Source organism: Centruroides vittatus, unplaced genomic scaffold (assembly GCF_030686945.1).
Source record: "Centruroides vittatus isolate TY-2023 unplaced genomic scaffold, ASM3068694v2 contig_4, whole genome shotgun sequence".
Lineage (NCBI taxonomy): Eukaryota > Metazoa > Arthropoda > Arachnida > Scorpiones > Buthidae > Centruroides > Centruroides vittatus.
The window spans coordinates 1,333,114-1,352,220 of NW_027122214.1; the positions used below are offsets into that span (position 1 = coordinate 1,333,114).

The 19,107-nt window shown below is 27.9% G+C and overlaps 1 protein-coding gene across 1 annotated transcript in view; it reads right to left on the minus strand.

The window, feature by feature from the left end:
- Nucleotides 1–19,107, minus strand: part of LOC136976253 (protein argonaute-2-like) — a 104,963-nt gene that overhangs the window by 25,804 nt on the left and 60,052 nt on the right. Inside the window, exons 12-16 of the mRNA XM_067271476.1 lie at nt 18,153–18,286; nt 14,693–14,877; nt 10,415–10,574; nt 7,754–7,844; nt 282–476 (exon numbers count right to left, since the gene is read on the minus strand). Coding sequence (XP_067127577.1) covers nt 282–476; nt 7,754–7,844; nt 10,415–10,574; nt 14,693–14,877; nt 18,153–18,286 — 765 coding nt within the window. The remainder of the gene's footprint in view (nt 1–281; nt 477–7,753; nt 7,845–10,414; nt 10,575–14,692; nt 14,878–18,152; nt 18,287–19,107) is intronic.

A 19,107-nucleotide genomic window follows, 5' to 3' on the forward strand; every position in this document is an offset into this window, starting at 1 on the left:
TGTAGCGTTGTCAAGATCGAACACTTTTGAATGGCTACATAGATAGCCAAAAGCATTATATAAAATTTAAAAATAATTGCTGGAATAGGGTTTTCGTCTTTAAGTATTTACAATAATCCAGTTCAAGGTCAATAAATGAGATTAAGAAAAGTTGATTCTAACAATAAAATTAAAATATATTTGACTATAATTGCATAAAACATATTAATATCTGGTTTAATAAATAAAAATTTTAAGAATCTAAATTACTGATTATTTTTATATAAAAAGAAACAATATACCTGATGAAACTGGCCTTCCGATACCCCATCTCTATAAAAAATTATCCTATTTGGCTTGAAACGGGTTGATTTATAAAACTGAATTAACAATTCTCTAACCATACAAGATAAATCTTGTATAATTTCTTGGCGATGCTGCTGCACACGAACAGTTGCTGCATACCTGCTTGGATGAGCATCCATACTACCAACAACCTTTAACAAACAGATAAATATTTATTTAATTGTAAAAAATGAATGTTTGGAATTTTATGTTAACATTTATATTTAATACTAGTCCTCTAAATCTGATTTCAATTGAAATTTAATATTTGAATTACATGCTATGTGGATATGTTTGCTTTAAAAAACAGTTTTGCAATGTGTCTATAATATATTGCAGATCTTGTAAAAAATGCATACTTGAATTTTTACAAGATCTGCAGTATATTATAGACACATGAAAATGAATACTAATAAAAAAATATTAATGTTTCTTATGTATGACAAAAAAATTAAAATATGTTATTAATTGAAATTTCTTCTAGTGGGTCGCATTTGTTCAATCAAGGACCGAGCGATTTTTTCCAGAATTTGTGTTCGAACACCAAATTGTTCCAGTTGGAAACAGTTAAGTGTTGAAATACCACCATATTTCGTTCGTCATTTTTACAAATGAGTACTTAACTAAAAATATTTAAATAAACTTTACTAAATATGTACATTAATCTCTAAAGACAAAACAAAGTGATAGTTAAAGCTTGAAATCTAAAAGCAACACCTGGTTGATAAAAAAGCTAGAACAAGAGAAAAGAAATTGCACTATCAATTTTTATTAAAACTGATAAAAGGCACAAAACAAATTGAAAATTTTAATATTTTAAAATCCGAGGGCAAATTTGAGATAACATGCATGCTTATTTGAATAAAAAATATTGAATAAAGAAGTATGCACTTAAAAGTGAAATTTTGCACATATGATTTCCAAATTCTCAAACTGTGTTAGAGCAAAACTGGTGTTGTAGAAGGGATACCCGTATATCAATTGTCAGTAATCATTGTTCAATAAAGTGATAATTTTATTCCAGAATTGTAGCAAACAAAGTGATAAATTACAGTGGCGTGCCGTGACATTTGATGATAGGGAAGCTGTGTTTCTGTAAAAAGCCGACTTCCAGGGGCAATCAGTTAATTGCGCGTCAGTAATGGTCTAAAGTCCACTCGTACATGGGTGGTGGCTGTAGAGACAAATACAACAAGTATCTGACAAAAACCGTTTATTTTAACATAAAATAAACATATACTATGTTTATTTTAACATAAAATAAACATATACTATGTACAAAATAGTTTGCTTTAGAACAATCAGCCATTCGGACATCCTGGGCGTCGATGTGGTTCTTCGATGGTCGATCGAAGGTGGCCCCGGGATAGTGGTGTTGACAAGTCTTTAAGGCATGAGGAGACTTCGTCCATTGGAGTCAGAGACACTGTCTAAGTTCAAAGTGGCAAGGGTTACAGGTTGGCACAATAGACCCGAAATTGTTTTTTTTTTTTTTTTTTTTTTTTTTGCGCATTCACACGCTACGTTTTGGTTATTCGGAACATTAACCGAGTGCCAGGTGTCCTCGATTGTCGGAGATTATATCAATCTCCGTTGTTTCTTTCATCCATTTTGATTGATCGTTCTCCCTCAATCACGCTTCCAGAGCGGTTGGTCCCTTGTTACTAAACATAACGAGACTCTTACCTGGAGAGTGAGAAAAGTCAAAATTGAAGACGAATTCGATTTTCCACCGATCATAGGACAACTTTCTTCCACGATTTATGGTTTCTGCCTGGCAGTTTGATATAAACAATGAGTGTCCGACTACAAACGACTTTTACCTATGTTTTTTTAAACTAATAAATTTTTCTCTAAATTAATCGTTTTTTCGCGTTTTTCGTGACAAGTCAGACCTGTCCGGTACATGAAATTTCCATAAAAGTTTTAAACAAATACTGGAAATAACAAAAATAAACAATTTATGTATTTTAGTTCTAAAATACAAATAATACATACATAATACAAATTGATACAATACAAACAATGATAGAAAAACTTGTGTTTTTTTAATTTTTTATAAACTAACTCTATTTGCCGATTTTTTCTGCAAAGTCGTTAATTACTTTATCATAAAAGTTGCTGGTTGTTGACTCCATCAACGTATTTAAAAGCACTTTTTCTGTCGAAAGCAACGCCAGCGACGACAATTTTTCCTCCGACCGAATGTTCCTGGCCATGTATGAATTCGCTCCGTGGTCGAAAAACTGCACTCAACAGACCCACTGGCAGATGGTGCCATAAAAATTAATGATATTAAATCATATAATTCTTTTAGTACGTCTTTGTTCAGATCGACATTAATTATAATATGTTTTATGTTTAAGAGTTACTTGTCAATATAGTCCGGACACGAATATAAATATTGCGATTCACTACGTAATTTAGATAAATCAAAAAATTTCCCATAAAATTTACTTCATTTAAAAAATTAAAACATGCTTGGAAAAATTGTTAATAATTTTAATATTATGAAAAACATCTAAGAGTGATAAAAATTCTAAAGATTTTATGTCTGAAAATCTGTCAATATAATTATAATTTTCTTTTAATTATACTGTAATTAAATATAACTTTGCAAAAAAAACGTACATAAAAATAACATTGAATACTCTTTACTTTTTAAATCAAACAATTCACTTAGTCAGATAGCTCCTTACCCAGTGGCTAAGGAATAGAATCGTTGGAAGCGTTGCACGTGTGTAGTTTCCACCAGCTTTAGCTGGTGGAAACTACACACCAGCTGAGGTTGGTCTCTGTAAAGCATATGCGCCAATGCCCTCTGGCTGTTTACACCATTCAGTTATTCTTGCCATGAAAGCTGTCTCAGAAGCGCTTCCATTCCATCACTGACATTCGAATATACATTAGCAATCTTATTGTTTTTTTCCACATACAGTACAGAATTTTTTAATAAGATACATAATGCAGTTATAATAAAATATTAATTTTAATTAATTCACAATGAAAATTTATATTTTAGAAGATACAAGGGAAGGTCATTGGAAGGTGGATGTGGCACTTCCACTGCTTCCAATGACGGCACGCCACTGATAAATTAACATCCAGAGGTGGCCTACCCAATTCCATTCTTATAATAGGTCTTGGCATAGAACAATTTAAATGAAAAACTTGTTTGAAGAAAAACAATTCTATATTTTTTCAACTTTGTCTACCAATAATACTCCCCATATAAGAAATGCATATAAAATATTCTATCTAATTAGTGCATCAAATAAACTAAAGTAGTTATTAAGCAAAGAGATTCTCAATTTAACAAGAAGCTTGGTTAGATTCAAAATTTTTGCATTAGCATCTAGTGTAACTTTTTCCAAATGAAAAGAAAATGAACAGTAAATGGTAAAATCAATATCTAAATATTTAAAGTTTGAAACAATATCCAGTTTGTGATTCTCTAAATAAAATTTATCCAATTTTTTAAGCTTGCCACATCTTCAACAAATCATTATTTCATTTTTTTGAGATTAATGATTAGTCAGTTGTCCTGACAGTATTTACAGATCAAATTAATCTTTCTTGAAGAGCAACTGCTGTGTTATGCTTGTTAGTCAACAAACAAACATTGCCCACATAAGAGGCAATTTATGTTCACATATGATGATAAAGAAATTTCAGAATTTTGACCTTGCAGAAATTTCAATCATTCAGAAAAAGAATTATAGTTAAAGCTTCTTCTTGAGCATCTTTTGTTCGATGTAACAAATTCTGTACAAAAAGATGTTTCTTCTATTAAATAACATATGTTCAAAAACAAATTTTTTAGTAAATTAATGAAATTTAAAGAATGACCCATTCATCCAAGTTTAAACCATAGTATGTCATGATCAACAGAATCAAAAACTTTAAGTCTATAAAACCTGCATACAGTTTTTCCATTTTCTTGAAACTGTGGATTGAACAATTCCATTTAAAATAAACAAATTATATTCATCTCTATTCTTCACAAAAGCTTCATGAAAAGAGATAATTGTACTCTTCCATCCAGAGTTGAAGACAACTTGCCAATATAGTTGAGAACAATTTTCTTAGTACACTAATTAATACTATTGGCCAATAATTATTTGTAACTGATCTACAATCTTTTTTTATATAACATTTTAAAGCTAATTTGTTTCCAAGTTGCAGGAAATTCTTTGCTTGGTTTAAACAAATTAAACATTTAAAATATCATTTAGTATTTAAGTGGGAAGATTTTTAGTCATTTCATTTTGAATATTATCTAGACCTGGCAACATATCAAGTTTTAATTTTCTGACTGCATAATATAATTCTGATTGAGAAAATGAATCATCTAAGAATTATATGCCAGAGAAGTTTTTTTTAAAAAATAATCATATAAGTACCAGAAAAATTCTCTCTCAGAAAACTGAACCAGACCTCACATAAAAGTACATTTGCAAAATTCTTCATGGTCCTGAATTTGTTAATTAATGACCAAAATTCTTTTGTATCTTTGGTGCATTGTAATTGTAGATTAATTTTAGCCTTAAATAGTTTTTATTAGCATTATATAATGATTTATAGCTTTCGTTTAATTTGCAATATTCATCTAACAAATCTCTGGTCTTATTTTTATGGAATAATTGCAAAGACTGATGTTTTTCTTTAATTGCAAACATTGTAAGGAACTGAGTCCGAACGTTATTTTTATTTTATTATTATTTCCGTTTTATTATCTTTTGTTTGGGGTTTATGTTTATTTAGGACGAAGGTTCCCCACCACTCTCTTATTAGTAATGAAAAATGAAGATAAAACAACTCACGGAGAAATAAGCGCCGTAGGAAAAAATCTTGTGCACTTGCGCTGCCCGGCGGAAGTAACAGTCCGCAGAAAAAAAAATGGAGGGGGAGTCCCCACAATCACTAGTAGAGAAATACTTGATAAACCGTCTTAAACATCCCAGAAAATTATGATAAATATTTTGTAAATGGTTTATAAGCTTTGTTGGAAACTTAAAGCTGCCAGAACAGAAAGTTAATGTTAGCAACTAAGTATGTAAATAAGAGGAGTAACCCAGCTCAAGTGTGACGTCACCTCACAGTATAAAACCTGTATGTTAACCGAAGAAGGAGAGGTGAGTTCCAAACCGAGGTGAATTCCAAATCGAGGCGACTTTGAGAGAGAGGTTAATTCGAAAGCGAAGTATTTTCTGATAGAAGTCCAGATTGATAGTTGGACGATCCAAGGTGTTAAAGAGGAGTTTGATTGACGATTTGACGATATCGAAAGGATTGAGGAAATAGTTTTCTTGGTATAGTGAGGTGACGGATAGACGTTTAATTAGTAAGAGATTTTGTTCATAGTTTCTAAGTATTTGATTGTCGAATTTTCAAAGGGGAAATTAATATTAAGTTAAGCTAAGTAGCTGAGTTTATTGTCGGGTTGACTTGTTGATTTTCGTTAATAAATTTTGTTTGGATTATTGACATTTGTACGTAGTACATTCTAGTTGCTAATTAAATATATCAGAACTTTTGATCTGACTTGATATTTATCGTTATTATTACTAATTTTTCGGTGCACGCTTAAAAGCCCAGGCCTGGCAAACTAATCTCGAATCCGCGTAAAGTACCCGTTAGGTTAACAAAAGTTTCACCGACCGTAATTATAGTCGGTTTCCTAAGCTACTAAAAAAATAGTACTTTACAACATTGCACATCAAACCATACAACTGTCAAATGGTTTTAAAAGATTGGTCATTTCTAGTATTATTAAATCTTCATTGCCACCTCTTAGACCAAAAATAACATTATTCCTTGTAATTTATTGTAAAATGAGTTTAAAAAGTAAGACTAAGGAAAAATTATTAATACATACTGACTTGAAACTAGTAAGCTTAGTAATTTTCCCTTCCAATGCAGGTCAGTCATTCTTTATGCTCCTTATGCCAATTAGTTAACCAGTCACATTTAGAAAAAGTTTCTTCTATCTTTGACAAAATGGTTTTGAAGCAATGTTTAAAAAAGGAAAAGATTCTCTGAGGAAACAGAGAATTCATGTCCTGTGACAAAAACTAATCTAGGAGTGATGTCTTTAGAACTGGCTTACTAGGTAAATGTTGACACTTGCTGGTAAATGGTAAACTCCTTCCATAAAAGAAGGGAAGGTAGTATATGAGACATTGGACCTGGACTAATTCCACACCTCCAATTATTAAAAGAATAAAAATTATCACCAATGATGGTAAATGCAGAAACAACATCCTGAGCCAAACCACTATCCCACCCAAATACACCCCAACCAAAATAAATGAGAACATGGATTAACTCCTCGAAATCAATAAAAAAATTTTTAAATTTATTTACATCATATTGAAAATGATCAATGTATTATTCATAATACAGTAGCCCCTCATTATATCATGTTTGTCGGAACAAAAAGTGCAATATAACCAAGTACTAAAATTTCTGAGCTTATATTACACATCACGCATGATGTTTCCAGAGAATTTTACCATTTTGGTGAAATGCTTTGAAGTTTGGAACTGTAATGCTTTTTCACTAGTGAAAAATTTTCACCACCAATTGTTTTTCCACTAGTTGTCATGTGGTTCTTGTTGTTTTCAAGATGATTACAGAAATTTTCTCATATAATAGAGTAGATTTGTAATTCACAGTTTTTTAATATTCCCTTCAACCAGCATTATTTTCTTTTTTCTCAATAAATAAACAAATGTGGTTAACAATAGAATATTGAAAGCTGTTTTGTTTTTTGAGATAATGTTTTCTCTTGCTTGCAAATGATTAGCTGCTTAAAATTCACAATTGATTTTTTCATTTGCTTTCACTACTTGCTCAGTGTAACTTGTTTTGCTTTTTTTTTTTTTTTTTGATAGCTTCTAATTTCAATTTGACAAAAACATTCATGCATTTTGAAGACATATTGATTCAAAGATTACATTTTAAATTTATTTATTATAAAAAGACTTTCTAGCCAATTCCAAGACATTTACTATAGTGTCTTAAAGCACACAACTCTTCTGTTTCAACAAATTTTAAAATGTTTTAATGAAAGTTTACACAATCACACTGGCTGACCAATGATAATTAATCTGTCCACTCGAGATCTAAACAAGCAGAACATTTTGTTTACATCTCTGTCAAATTCATTGCTTTGTTTTATTGCTTGTTCTGCTTGAGTAGTAATTTCAGGGACAATGGTAGGAAAAAATAAGTATTTTGTTGCAAGTAAAAATTCAATAGCAATCGATATTTAAAAATTTATTGACTCAAGTGCTTTTAAAATTTTAGGGGCCAAAAACCATGCAATATATCTGAATCCATGATATAACAAGGGGCAACTGTAATTTCATTTTAGAATAATAAAATTTAATATTAATTAAATTTAAATATTAATTTTAATATTTACCGCAGCAATAGATGGCTTTTTATTGTCACCTGCTGGTGGATGAGTTACGTCAGCTCCCAGAAATATCACAGGTTCATTAAATACTTTTGGCCTTAAAAGATATATTTTTAAGTTTAATAAGTAACAAAAATACTTTTCATGTAAACTAATTCTAATTACTAATAATTTGAAAGCTTTCCATTATACATAAAATTACAATAAAACAATTTCTTCTCTTCTCTTTTAATTTAAAATTATTCTTTAATCTAAATTCAATATAATTAAACAATACAATAATTTATAACTCAAATACATTATTTTTGCTTTCTTTTACAAGTATGCCCAAGATATTTTTTGTAAATATGCTTATATTTAAATATTTCAAATATTGTTTCAATATATGTTATCATAAATATAAATACAGTAGAGAGTCGTTTATCTGAACACTTTCCAGTCGGACTGTGTCATGCTGAATCGAACTTTTTTGATACTAGATTTACTTCTAAAGTATAATTTTTATGTTTTTATATTTTCAATATATTTATTTTGTTTGTACAAAATAAAGAGATAATTTTTAACAATACAATAGCCTCGATTATTATTATAAAAATTTTCATTAGGCTTAAAATCGACGAAAATTCAATACGAAGCGACACGCAATGGAGAAAAATTTCAACATCGGACAGGTTAATATATTTTTTCGTACATAATCGGTTATTTGAAAAATCAGTTATTCAAACAACCCCAGTCCCTAATTGATTCGGATAAACGACTCTACAATATTTCAATATAAATAAAAAAATATAAAACTCAAATGATTGCAAAATGTTTTCTAAGTTGTGTATTCAATAACTTAATATACAATTTTATGGAAAACCATGTAAATAAAATAAAATTAGAAATACATAATCTTAATACTTCATGAAATTTATAAAATAAAGTTAAGTATTTAGGATGTCCAACAACTAACGTATTCTTCTTTCCAGCAAAAATTTTTAAAATAATTTAACAAACATGTTCAGCCTGATTTATACACAGAACAATGTCAAAACTAAATTCAACTATAATATATAGTGTATTCTATTTTGGAACATCAATTAGTTATACAACTCATAGAACCTTATTCAAAAATTTTTTTAGATAGTATTCGAAATTCAAAATCCATAAATTTACAGACATTAATAATTACACAGCCTATTAATAAAGACTTAGCTCATTATATAATATATAATGAGCTAGTATTATATAAGGTCCATAATAAAGTAATAATTAACCACCATTTTCAAATCTTGTATGGAGGTTGTCGTAAAACAACTGTCACACTGCTGATAACAATTCAGTCTTTGTGATTGATGCAGTTCCTTTTCATTGTCACTTTAAATTCTCTTCTAGAATTTCTATTGCTCTTATGTGGTCAATAGAATTAATTCAACAGAAATTTAATATTTCTTTGAGTTTTCACCATTACTTCACTGGCATACAGTGTTAGATTTATTTTTCTCAATGTTCTACATGTGCTCTTTTATTCTATTGGTTATTGATCTATCTGTAGAGCTAATATATACCAGACTACAGCCAAATCTTTCATCCATGATTTGGACACAATATACTCCCAGTATTTCTGATAAATCTGTTATCTTTGTTATGGTGTATAATTTATACACCATGCTGTTTCATTGATAGTAGAGGTTGGCATCTACATGTCAAGCCTTTTATATAATGAGGTAATTCTTTATTAATAAGCTGTGTAACTGTATATGTAAAGTTAAGGATTTGTATTTTGCATTGTCCAAAAAATTTTTAAAATTTGGTGTATATGTTGTAGAACAATCAGTATTCCAAAATAAAACATAATATACATAGGCTGTTTTTTTTTCAAGCTCCAATGGTCCATAAAAAAAAAAAGACAAGTGTAAATAACAAAATGAATTTATTACCAAAAGTTAGGAATAAACATGGTTACTTTTCAACATAATCACTGTGAAGATTGAGGCATTTGTCATATCTGTGGACAAGCTTTTCCATCCCCTTTTCATAAAATGTTGCCACCAGTTAATTGAGATGGCCTTAACAACGTTGGTTTGAAGATTGTTGTTAATCTCAAACCTCTGCCCTGCTAGCCGCATTTTCAGTTCAGGAAAGAGGTGGAAGTTGCTCGGAGCTAAATCAGGGCTATATACTGGTGTTTAAAGGTGGTGAAGACTTCCTCCTCTTTCCTGAACTGAAAACATGGCTAGCACGGCAGAGGTTTGAGAGTAACGACGATCTTCAAAACAACACTAGGGCCAATCTCAAGTCATTGGCAACAACATTCTATAACAAGGGGATGGAAAAGTTTGTCCACAGATATGACAAATGCCTCAATCCTCAGTGATTATGTCAAAAAGTAACCATGTTTGTACCTAACTTTTGGTAATAAATTCATTTTGTTATTTACACTTGTCTTTGTTTTATGAACCATTGGAGCTTGAAAAAAAATAGCCCTCATATATTATTATTGACTTCAGGCTTGATGTTGACCTATAAAATCAGGCCAAAAACATTTGTTGAATTATTAAAACTTTTTGCTGAAAAAAAGAAACACACAAAAATACAGCAAATACACATTCTTTTACCATTATAAATAATTCAAATAAAAAGTAATCAATATTAAATATAAAATTTCAAATAAATTTTAAATACCTGATATTTGGGACAAGTATACTATTTATGCCTCCTAATTTAACATTAATTTTTAAACAAAGATTGGAAAGTGTTTGAGGTGAGGTTTTATTAACATTCTTTGCTTGAACACATTGCGTTGCCATTCCAAGAACAGTGTCACCTACTCTTTTTACTTCCGCTATAAATAAATATAAAGTTGTTACATAAAACTTTTTATAAATTAATTTCTGTATTACAGTTTAGTAAAATACACAAAATATACAGAGTCAAAAATATAGTAAAATCTCATTTTAATGAATCACTCAAGCTGCCAAAATTCATCTGTTGTTCCGAGAATTCATTATATCGCCAATAATGATTTTCCTACATACCCAGAAAAACAAATACGTTATTAGAAAAAATTTCCATTTTTTAATCCCCTAAACATAAATACTTGTACTTGAAATTGTTCAATCTCTTAAGACCTGTAGCCTTTATTCTATAGAAACATGCTTGTTACAAGATCATATGTTATGCCTTGTGTGTGTAAGACAAAGCTGACAGAAACTATATACAGTAGAGCGTCGTTTATCTGAAAGTCGATCAACCGAAACGTCAGTTAACCGAAAGAGTTCCAGTTGGACTATGTCGTGCTGAATTGAACGTTTTTGATACTAGATTAAATTCCAAAATATAATTTTCTTGTTTTTGTATTTTTAATATATTTATTTTGTTTGTACAAAATAAAAAAATAATTTTTAACGATACAATAGCCACGATTATTATTTTAAAAAATTTACGTTAGGCTTAACATCGATGAAAATTCAACACAAAGCGACACGCAACGGAGAAAATTTTTAACATGGGATTGGTTAATATATTTTTTTCATACATAATCGGTTATCCGAAAAATAAGTTATCTGAACAACCCCAGTCCCCAATTGATTCAGATAAACAACGTTCTACTGTATACTGTAAGCACAAAACAGGCAAAGTACATATACTTATTAGCACTTTACTTGATTTCATGATTTGCTAAAAACTCATCCATTTTAATTTGTTTTGATTGTCTGTTGAATACAACAACTGCTTGATATTAGCAATATCATGGACAGCTACTTCATTTATAGTGAAATTTGTCAGAAAGACCTGAATGAGTTGGAAAGATTCAATAGTCTCATTAAATTTTGGCACTACATTTGGACCAGTATTAGAATGTTCACTTGATGGCTACTCTTAAATCTTATCAGCCTGCTGACTCTCTTTGTACAATTCTTCAACTGTACATATCCCAGATTTAACAAGTGCATCATCAAAGGCTACAAGTTTCTGGTAAACAATGAAAAAACAAAGTTTACAATAGAAGGAACTAGAAAAAAAAAATGTTATTCTGCATTATGGATCTGATAAAAGGAGGCAAAATTACATTGATTTGGCAAGACCTGGAAAAACTCTGTCATTCCACAATCTGTTAAAATGAGAATCTACTGTATATTTTCCCAAAATGACTGGCATGCTGGTCTATCCGGGAGAGACCATTAAATCAGCAATTTCCTTACAGTAAAAGCCAGCATGCTGGTTTAAGTGAGGTTATACATCCCTCTCGAGAGGGCACAAAAAAAAAAAAAAAAAAAATCGTGTAAAAATGAACGAGTTTTTATTCTAAAACTGTGAAACTGTCAGCATTAATCAAAAAATGTGATTATATGTTTGATTTCTTTGTTATGCCCTCTTTCTGATGATGCAAAATACTCTTGGAAGTATAAAAGTGTTTTTTTGTGTGCATTTTATTGTTATTTGGTTCAAAAAAGCAAAAATAAACATATTAAATTTAAGAAACCCTGTAAATTATCTCAGGATTACAGGATTAACATCAGCTTTGTGCGAAATTTGAGAAGAAGGTGTTATTTTTAAAGTACAGGTAGATGATCAGTAGCCACACTAACTAACTAACTAACAACTACTACTACTGCTACAACTTATTATTATTTTATTGTACTTGGAAGAATGTTTTCTTTAATGTTTAATTAACAATTAGTTTTGTTAGATATGATTAATTTTATATTTTAGTTGCAGTTTAACTGGCATGCTGGTCTCTCCCAGTTTTATGTGGCATGCCAGTCATTCTGTAAATGTAAATGATTTACTCATTATTTTTAGAAACCCCATCATAAATATGTAGGTAATAAAACTTATTTTAATATCAAGAATATAAACAATTTATATTATCTGTTTAGGTAACATAAATCATAGATATGTTTTATATTAAATAATATTAAAATGATTAAGAATATTAAATTCATATTTATAACAAAGTTTTCTTAGAAAAATTACAGAAAACTTTAATTATATATTCAATGCAGAAATCTGAATGTATTTATATTGTTATATAATTTACCATTTTCTTTCTGTAGTTAAACTCCTATCAGAATCTGTCACAAGTTATTTTTATAATTTGTAAAATTTTTACTATTATGTAAATATGATTGCCATAGCAGTTAAAACAGAAATTTACTTAATTTTTTCAATAAAACTTAATGCAAATTATCTGTCCATCTTTGTAAATTCAATATGTCTAAATTTGTTAACATGCAACATTATTTTTATCACCAAACAACCCATCAGATTATTTATCAGACTATTGATATTTTAAGGCTAGTAAATAATTAAATAGCTCATTAAATAATATGATAGATCATTTGGTAATACAAATAAATTGAACTGTTACTTAAGTTATACATATTATTTGTTTTTCTTGTATTTTAGATTAAAAAAATCTATTTATTCACGTCTCAAAAGAAGAAATGTTACATTATTTCTAATTGGTATAAACTTAACCAATAAACTTAAGAATTAAATTAAAACTACAAAAAATATTTACTTTTCAACTTTCTCTATTTTATGAAAATCAAATAAAAAACAAAAGTTGAAATATATTGTTTTGAACTTCTAGAATTTGGCATAAATTGAGGTTAAATTATAATTTTCTGACTTCTGTAAAAATTTTTGATCATTTTGCTTTCATTATAGTAACTAAGTTATATTTCAAATTTCTTTACATTCATTATTATATTTGGATTTCCTGGATGGCAAATATAAGACTATCTCTATAAAGCTAATTAAAGGCATTTTATAATTTTATTCTTTAGTAAGTTATATTGATTTTGATATAAGCTAGAAGTTACAATTGGTTATATTGTGATTATTAATTTATATATAATTTTTTTTTAATGTTTCATTACAACACATTCTATTCAAATATATATGTATCTATTCATATAATACTGCTTAGATGGCCATAGGGACAAAGCAATTAAAGTGTCAAGGGAATCCAAGATTAAATCTGGATAAGCAACTGGAGAAATTTTGCTTAGGCAATTTGTCCCAAATATGTCAAGACCCCATCTTTCACTACTTTGTTTCTCCCTTTTTGGGCCTAATTAAACTCACAATGGGTATGGAAAAGGATCCTCTTGATGCCCAAAAGATGGGAGAAAGAAATAATAATAATAATAATATTCTTAGTTATAGTGTTTTAGGATAAAAATTATAATCTCCAAGGCTTAAGAACTGAATATAATTTTGTCATAAATTCTTAAGTTCACTGTTCATAAGTTTATGATACAAGGTATACGATACGTTTTATATTTTCCATAAATATAAATTTATACTGTAAAATATGTATGTTAAAAACATTTTAAAAATTATATAGTCATTGTTTATAAATTCAACCGTGATTACAAAAATTTAAATTATTATTTTTAAAGATATGTTGTATGTACTGCTGAAAGAACTAAATACTAGTTATTCCACTCATCTTATATAATATATTAACTTTATTTTTATTTCTAAGTAATAAATAAAATACTATATTGGGTTGATGCAAAAGTTTGTTTTAGGCCTTCTAAAATATTAAAAAATCCAGATATTGTACTATCTGACTACCATTTCTTCTACACCATGAAACACTTGGATGGAAAGCAGTTCACTGATGATGAGGAGATGAAAATCACACTTGCAAAGTTCTTTGAGTCAAAAACAGCCTGAGTTTATTCAGAAAGAATCCATGACCTATCCAATTGGTGAAAGAAGGTGTTTGAAAGTAATGGCAGTTTTTTATTGTATAAATTCTTTTTTATTTTTTAAATATATGTACTATAAAACTAGCAAATTCCAGAAACTTTTGCATCAGCCCAATATAATAAATGTTAGATTTTTATGAGTAACACTGAGTTTGTAATAGTAAGGTAGGGTTTAAAATTAATTATAGTAGTATTTTAATGCTTTTTATAAATTTTTAAATGAAAAGACAATTACCATAAACAGGCGTTTTTCCAGGTAAAACAACAACAACTAACTGAAGTCCTTGGAATGTATTTTTTAAATAACGAAACATTGGCTCAACCTGATCTGGACCTGTGGCATATTTGCAAAAACATGGCTGACCAATAATTGGCATTCCAGCATCACTACTAATTTTTTGAAGCTGCTGTGTAAAGTTTCTAAAATAAAATAATTAATCTGAGTCATTAATTCAATTTATATTATTAAACCATTTATATAATTGATTTAATAAAGTTTAATATACAAAAATACACATTTCATAACATTTCAATATATATGTAATTTCAGAAAAATCATTTTTACATTTAGGGATAAATGTTAATACAAAACAAAATTAATTCAGTTACCTACAGTATATCTAACATGCCAAATTATAATTTTTTCAAAAACTTTTAAATATATATTTAAATTAACAATAATAATAATATTTGTCAAAAAACGCACCAAGTTATGATATATTGAATTTTAAAAATAATTTAGTTTAAATTTTCAGTATGTAGAACTGATGATATTCTTTTAGATAAATATTTATTATTTATTGTAATGTTTATGAATTTTAAATTCAATATAAAGCTATTAATATAATCATTATTAAAAATAATTATTCAAGTAGACATATATTATTTTTTTAAATTTTAATTACATATAATAAATCTACATTACTTAGTGAAAATTGAAAGATATAAAATTTAATAAATTTTCTGTACTGACAAGACATTTAACTATTTTATTGTATAAACAATGTTCTCAGATCATAATGATCATGTAAATTAATTGATTAACAAAATTCATCAATTATAATTTATAAACTGACAATAAAACGTTAAATGATGCAATTAGTTCAATTATACTTTAACAATATTAGACAATAAATTTCATTTTTATTTTATTAAATATTCTATGAAAATCTATTATAATTATATAATTAATGCAATAATATTTGCAGTTATTTTCACATAATGATGATAATTTTATATTTTAATGCTAACATTAAATGAATAAATGTTTGATAATCCAAAATTCCAAGCAAAAATATTTCATTGCATTTGAAAATATAAACAAAAAAATAATCAAGTTTTCTTAACTCTGTAACAAAATGGAAATATATACAAACAAAAAGTGTTAAATTATAATTTAAAAAAAAAATTTTCAAGTTCAGAGTTGATTATAAAAAATACTACTTACAGCATAAAATATTAAAATTTTTAATAAAATCATCAACTAACAATATTTGGGAAGATTCAGTTTATATTTAAATAATTTATATTAAAAATACAATCTAATGTTATGTTGAAACTATGATGTTAAAATTTCAGATATTGCTATAACTTATTTGCCCAATCAATGCCCAATTATTGGACTGAAGAGGTGGTATTAAATTGCTACAAATTGAAATATTTGTATGACAAACCTTGAATTATAAACCCTTTGCTGAACATTCAATTCATACTTTTGGTGAGTAATCTATTTTTACTTGTTCATACAAATATCACACCTGAAAAATTATATTCAATGCATGAATCAAAAATGATTGATATATAAATCAATCAGTAAATATTGAGATAAAACAAAAGCCCATGCAGGAAGGAAGCAACCAAATATAGTAAATTATTACTATATTGTAACAAAACTGTTAATCTGTAAATAATAATTCTCTTAATTTTTATTTTAAACAAACAAACAAAAAAATTAATTGTTAATCTTTTTAAGGAAACTGCAAAATAAGGATTTATAACCCATTTATTATAAAATGTCTCCAATGATTTTTAGATATGCAGTAACATAAAACCTCCATATTTTTAAAACATATGAACTCATTTTTTTGTATTAAATAAAATAATCTTGTTAATTAGAAAATGATGTGTACATCATCATATAATCAAAATTATACACACATACAATATAACAATTTTGTTTTTTTAATAATTTATTAAAGACACTTAGAATGTCATCATTTAACTATACTACTACACTGCTAGTACAGTGTTATTTATTTATTATCTATATATACACACACATTCAAGTTTGTAGTTGTATGCCTGAGTTCTTTAACCACTTCAAAGAGTCTTATATACTCTGAAATTACACATTGTTAGCTATTAGATCAAACTTCTTAGAAAAATTCCAATATCTCAAAAAAGTCAAAACATTTTATTATGTAAATTGGTATAGCCAAGAACAATGCATCTGCAATTCTTAAACCTCATGGATAGTTTATACTGTAGTATTGTCTATAATTGATTTATAATAAACATATTAAATTATGATGTTATCACTGGTTTATATTATTTAATTCTCAATCTCAAAAATTTTTTACAAGATGATTGCACAACATGCTTTCAAACACATTTTGCTATTTTCCATTATGGCAAAAAAATTGAAGTACATGCTAAAGTATTACCTACTTGGTAGGCTTAAAATTAAAAACAAAGAAATTGGGCTACCAGACATCAATTTTTGAAAATGTGGCAATGGAAAAATATGTTTGAAGATAGAAGATAATGATCAAAAAAAATATTTGATTAAAAGCTATTTGAAAAATGTCAAGGTCAAAAGCAGAAAACAACTAACACTTGTCAGCTTATAAAATATTTGTATTTGATAAAACTGGAATTGTGTATTCTTATACTTCTCAATCCATACAGTTTACATATTTCTTCATAACTTCAATTCAATTTTCCTACAATACATCATTGGTATAGAACCATAAATGACTAACTGTTGGAACCACAGTTTTCAGAATACAAAATTTGAAAATTGGATCAACCAAAAGTAGCAAATTTTTGATGGATTATTGCCCATTGAAACTTTGCTATATTATTTAATTGTTTAGAATTTTACCCAGTTGCTTATGGTCCCAAATAGAACATGCTAAACAAAATAGGAATATTCAATAACAGGAATTATTGAAAAATTACAAATTTAGAGTTAGCCATTTATGATTTTATATGTGTGATACATAACAGTACTTCTTTTTGAATGCTAATGCAAAGAATAGGTACAGTACATATGCTAGTCTGATATAGACATTTCAAAAATCTGAAGAATAAAATTTTTATTTTTATTTCTATCATGCCATTAAACAGTTTCTTTATATCATATCCATATAACTTATGATTTGGTAACTGAAATTCACTTTTTACATTTATGGATTCTTGTGTTATGTTTAAAATACCACTAGCTATCTAATAGTACATGTTATTCAACAACAAATCTTTCATTTTTTCATTTAATGACTATTTTCATGTATAATAATTTAAACTATATTTACAATATTTTCTTACATAAACAAAATGTATTTCATAAAAATGCTTTAAAAGTAATACATTAATTATATAGTAATATATTACTTAAATTACAGATTTATAAAAAATTAATATTATTATTTTAATAATAATAATAAAAATTATTGTAAAAATAAAATCAAAAATACCTTAGAGCATCTTCTCTACAAGAACGTTGTGGAGCAAAACAAGCTATTGCCCAAACTCTAATTTCGACTCCTGTATGAAATTGTTTTCCTCTCATATCCCATACACCCTGATTGGGAATGGCTTGTTGTTTGGTCTATTAAAAAAGTATGATTTATGAAAAAATATAAATAATTATTAACAAGAATATGATATAGAAAGAAATAATTACTCACATTCTATAAGAGATGACAAAACAAGGTGATGGGATTATTCAGGTATGAAATAAAAGAAAACACTTAAAATATAGTTAACAAATGTTAACAGAATATTCAAAAATCTATTGTTTATAATTTCTATTCATTTTAAGAACTTATATTAACATTTTTGCAAAGCTATTATTCACATGGAAAGTTGATAGAATACATTTGCAGGAAAACAAGTACTCCCAATTTAATTTTATATATTGTAATAAAAGTGAAAATTTTTTATTAGATTTTCAAAAATAAAAGCTTTTAGATTTACGAGGGTAATCCCAAAAGTAAGATATCCTATTTTTTTAAAAATACAAAGAAATGTTTGTTTTCGATAATATTTACATCATTTTAAAGCTTGAACATTTATCTATTTTTCTACATAATCGCCATTCCAGTCAATGCATTTTTGTAGGCACTGTGGCAGTTTTTGTATACTCATGTCATACCATCTTGCCGCCATGTCATGTTAAACCAATTGAAATTCATTGCCAATTGACGAAAGTGTATGGCGAGTTGTGCATGGATGTCCACAAGTGGTGTAGGGAGTTTGTATCTGGTCATACAAACTCTGAAATTCACAACAAAGAAAGAAGCAGGAGACCAACTTCTGATGAGACAGTCGCAAATGTTGAGCAAACTGTGTGTGAAGATCAGTGGATCACTCTGGATGATCTCTGCATTTTGGTTCCTGGGGGTTTCCTGAAGCACCATTCACAGGATT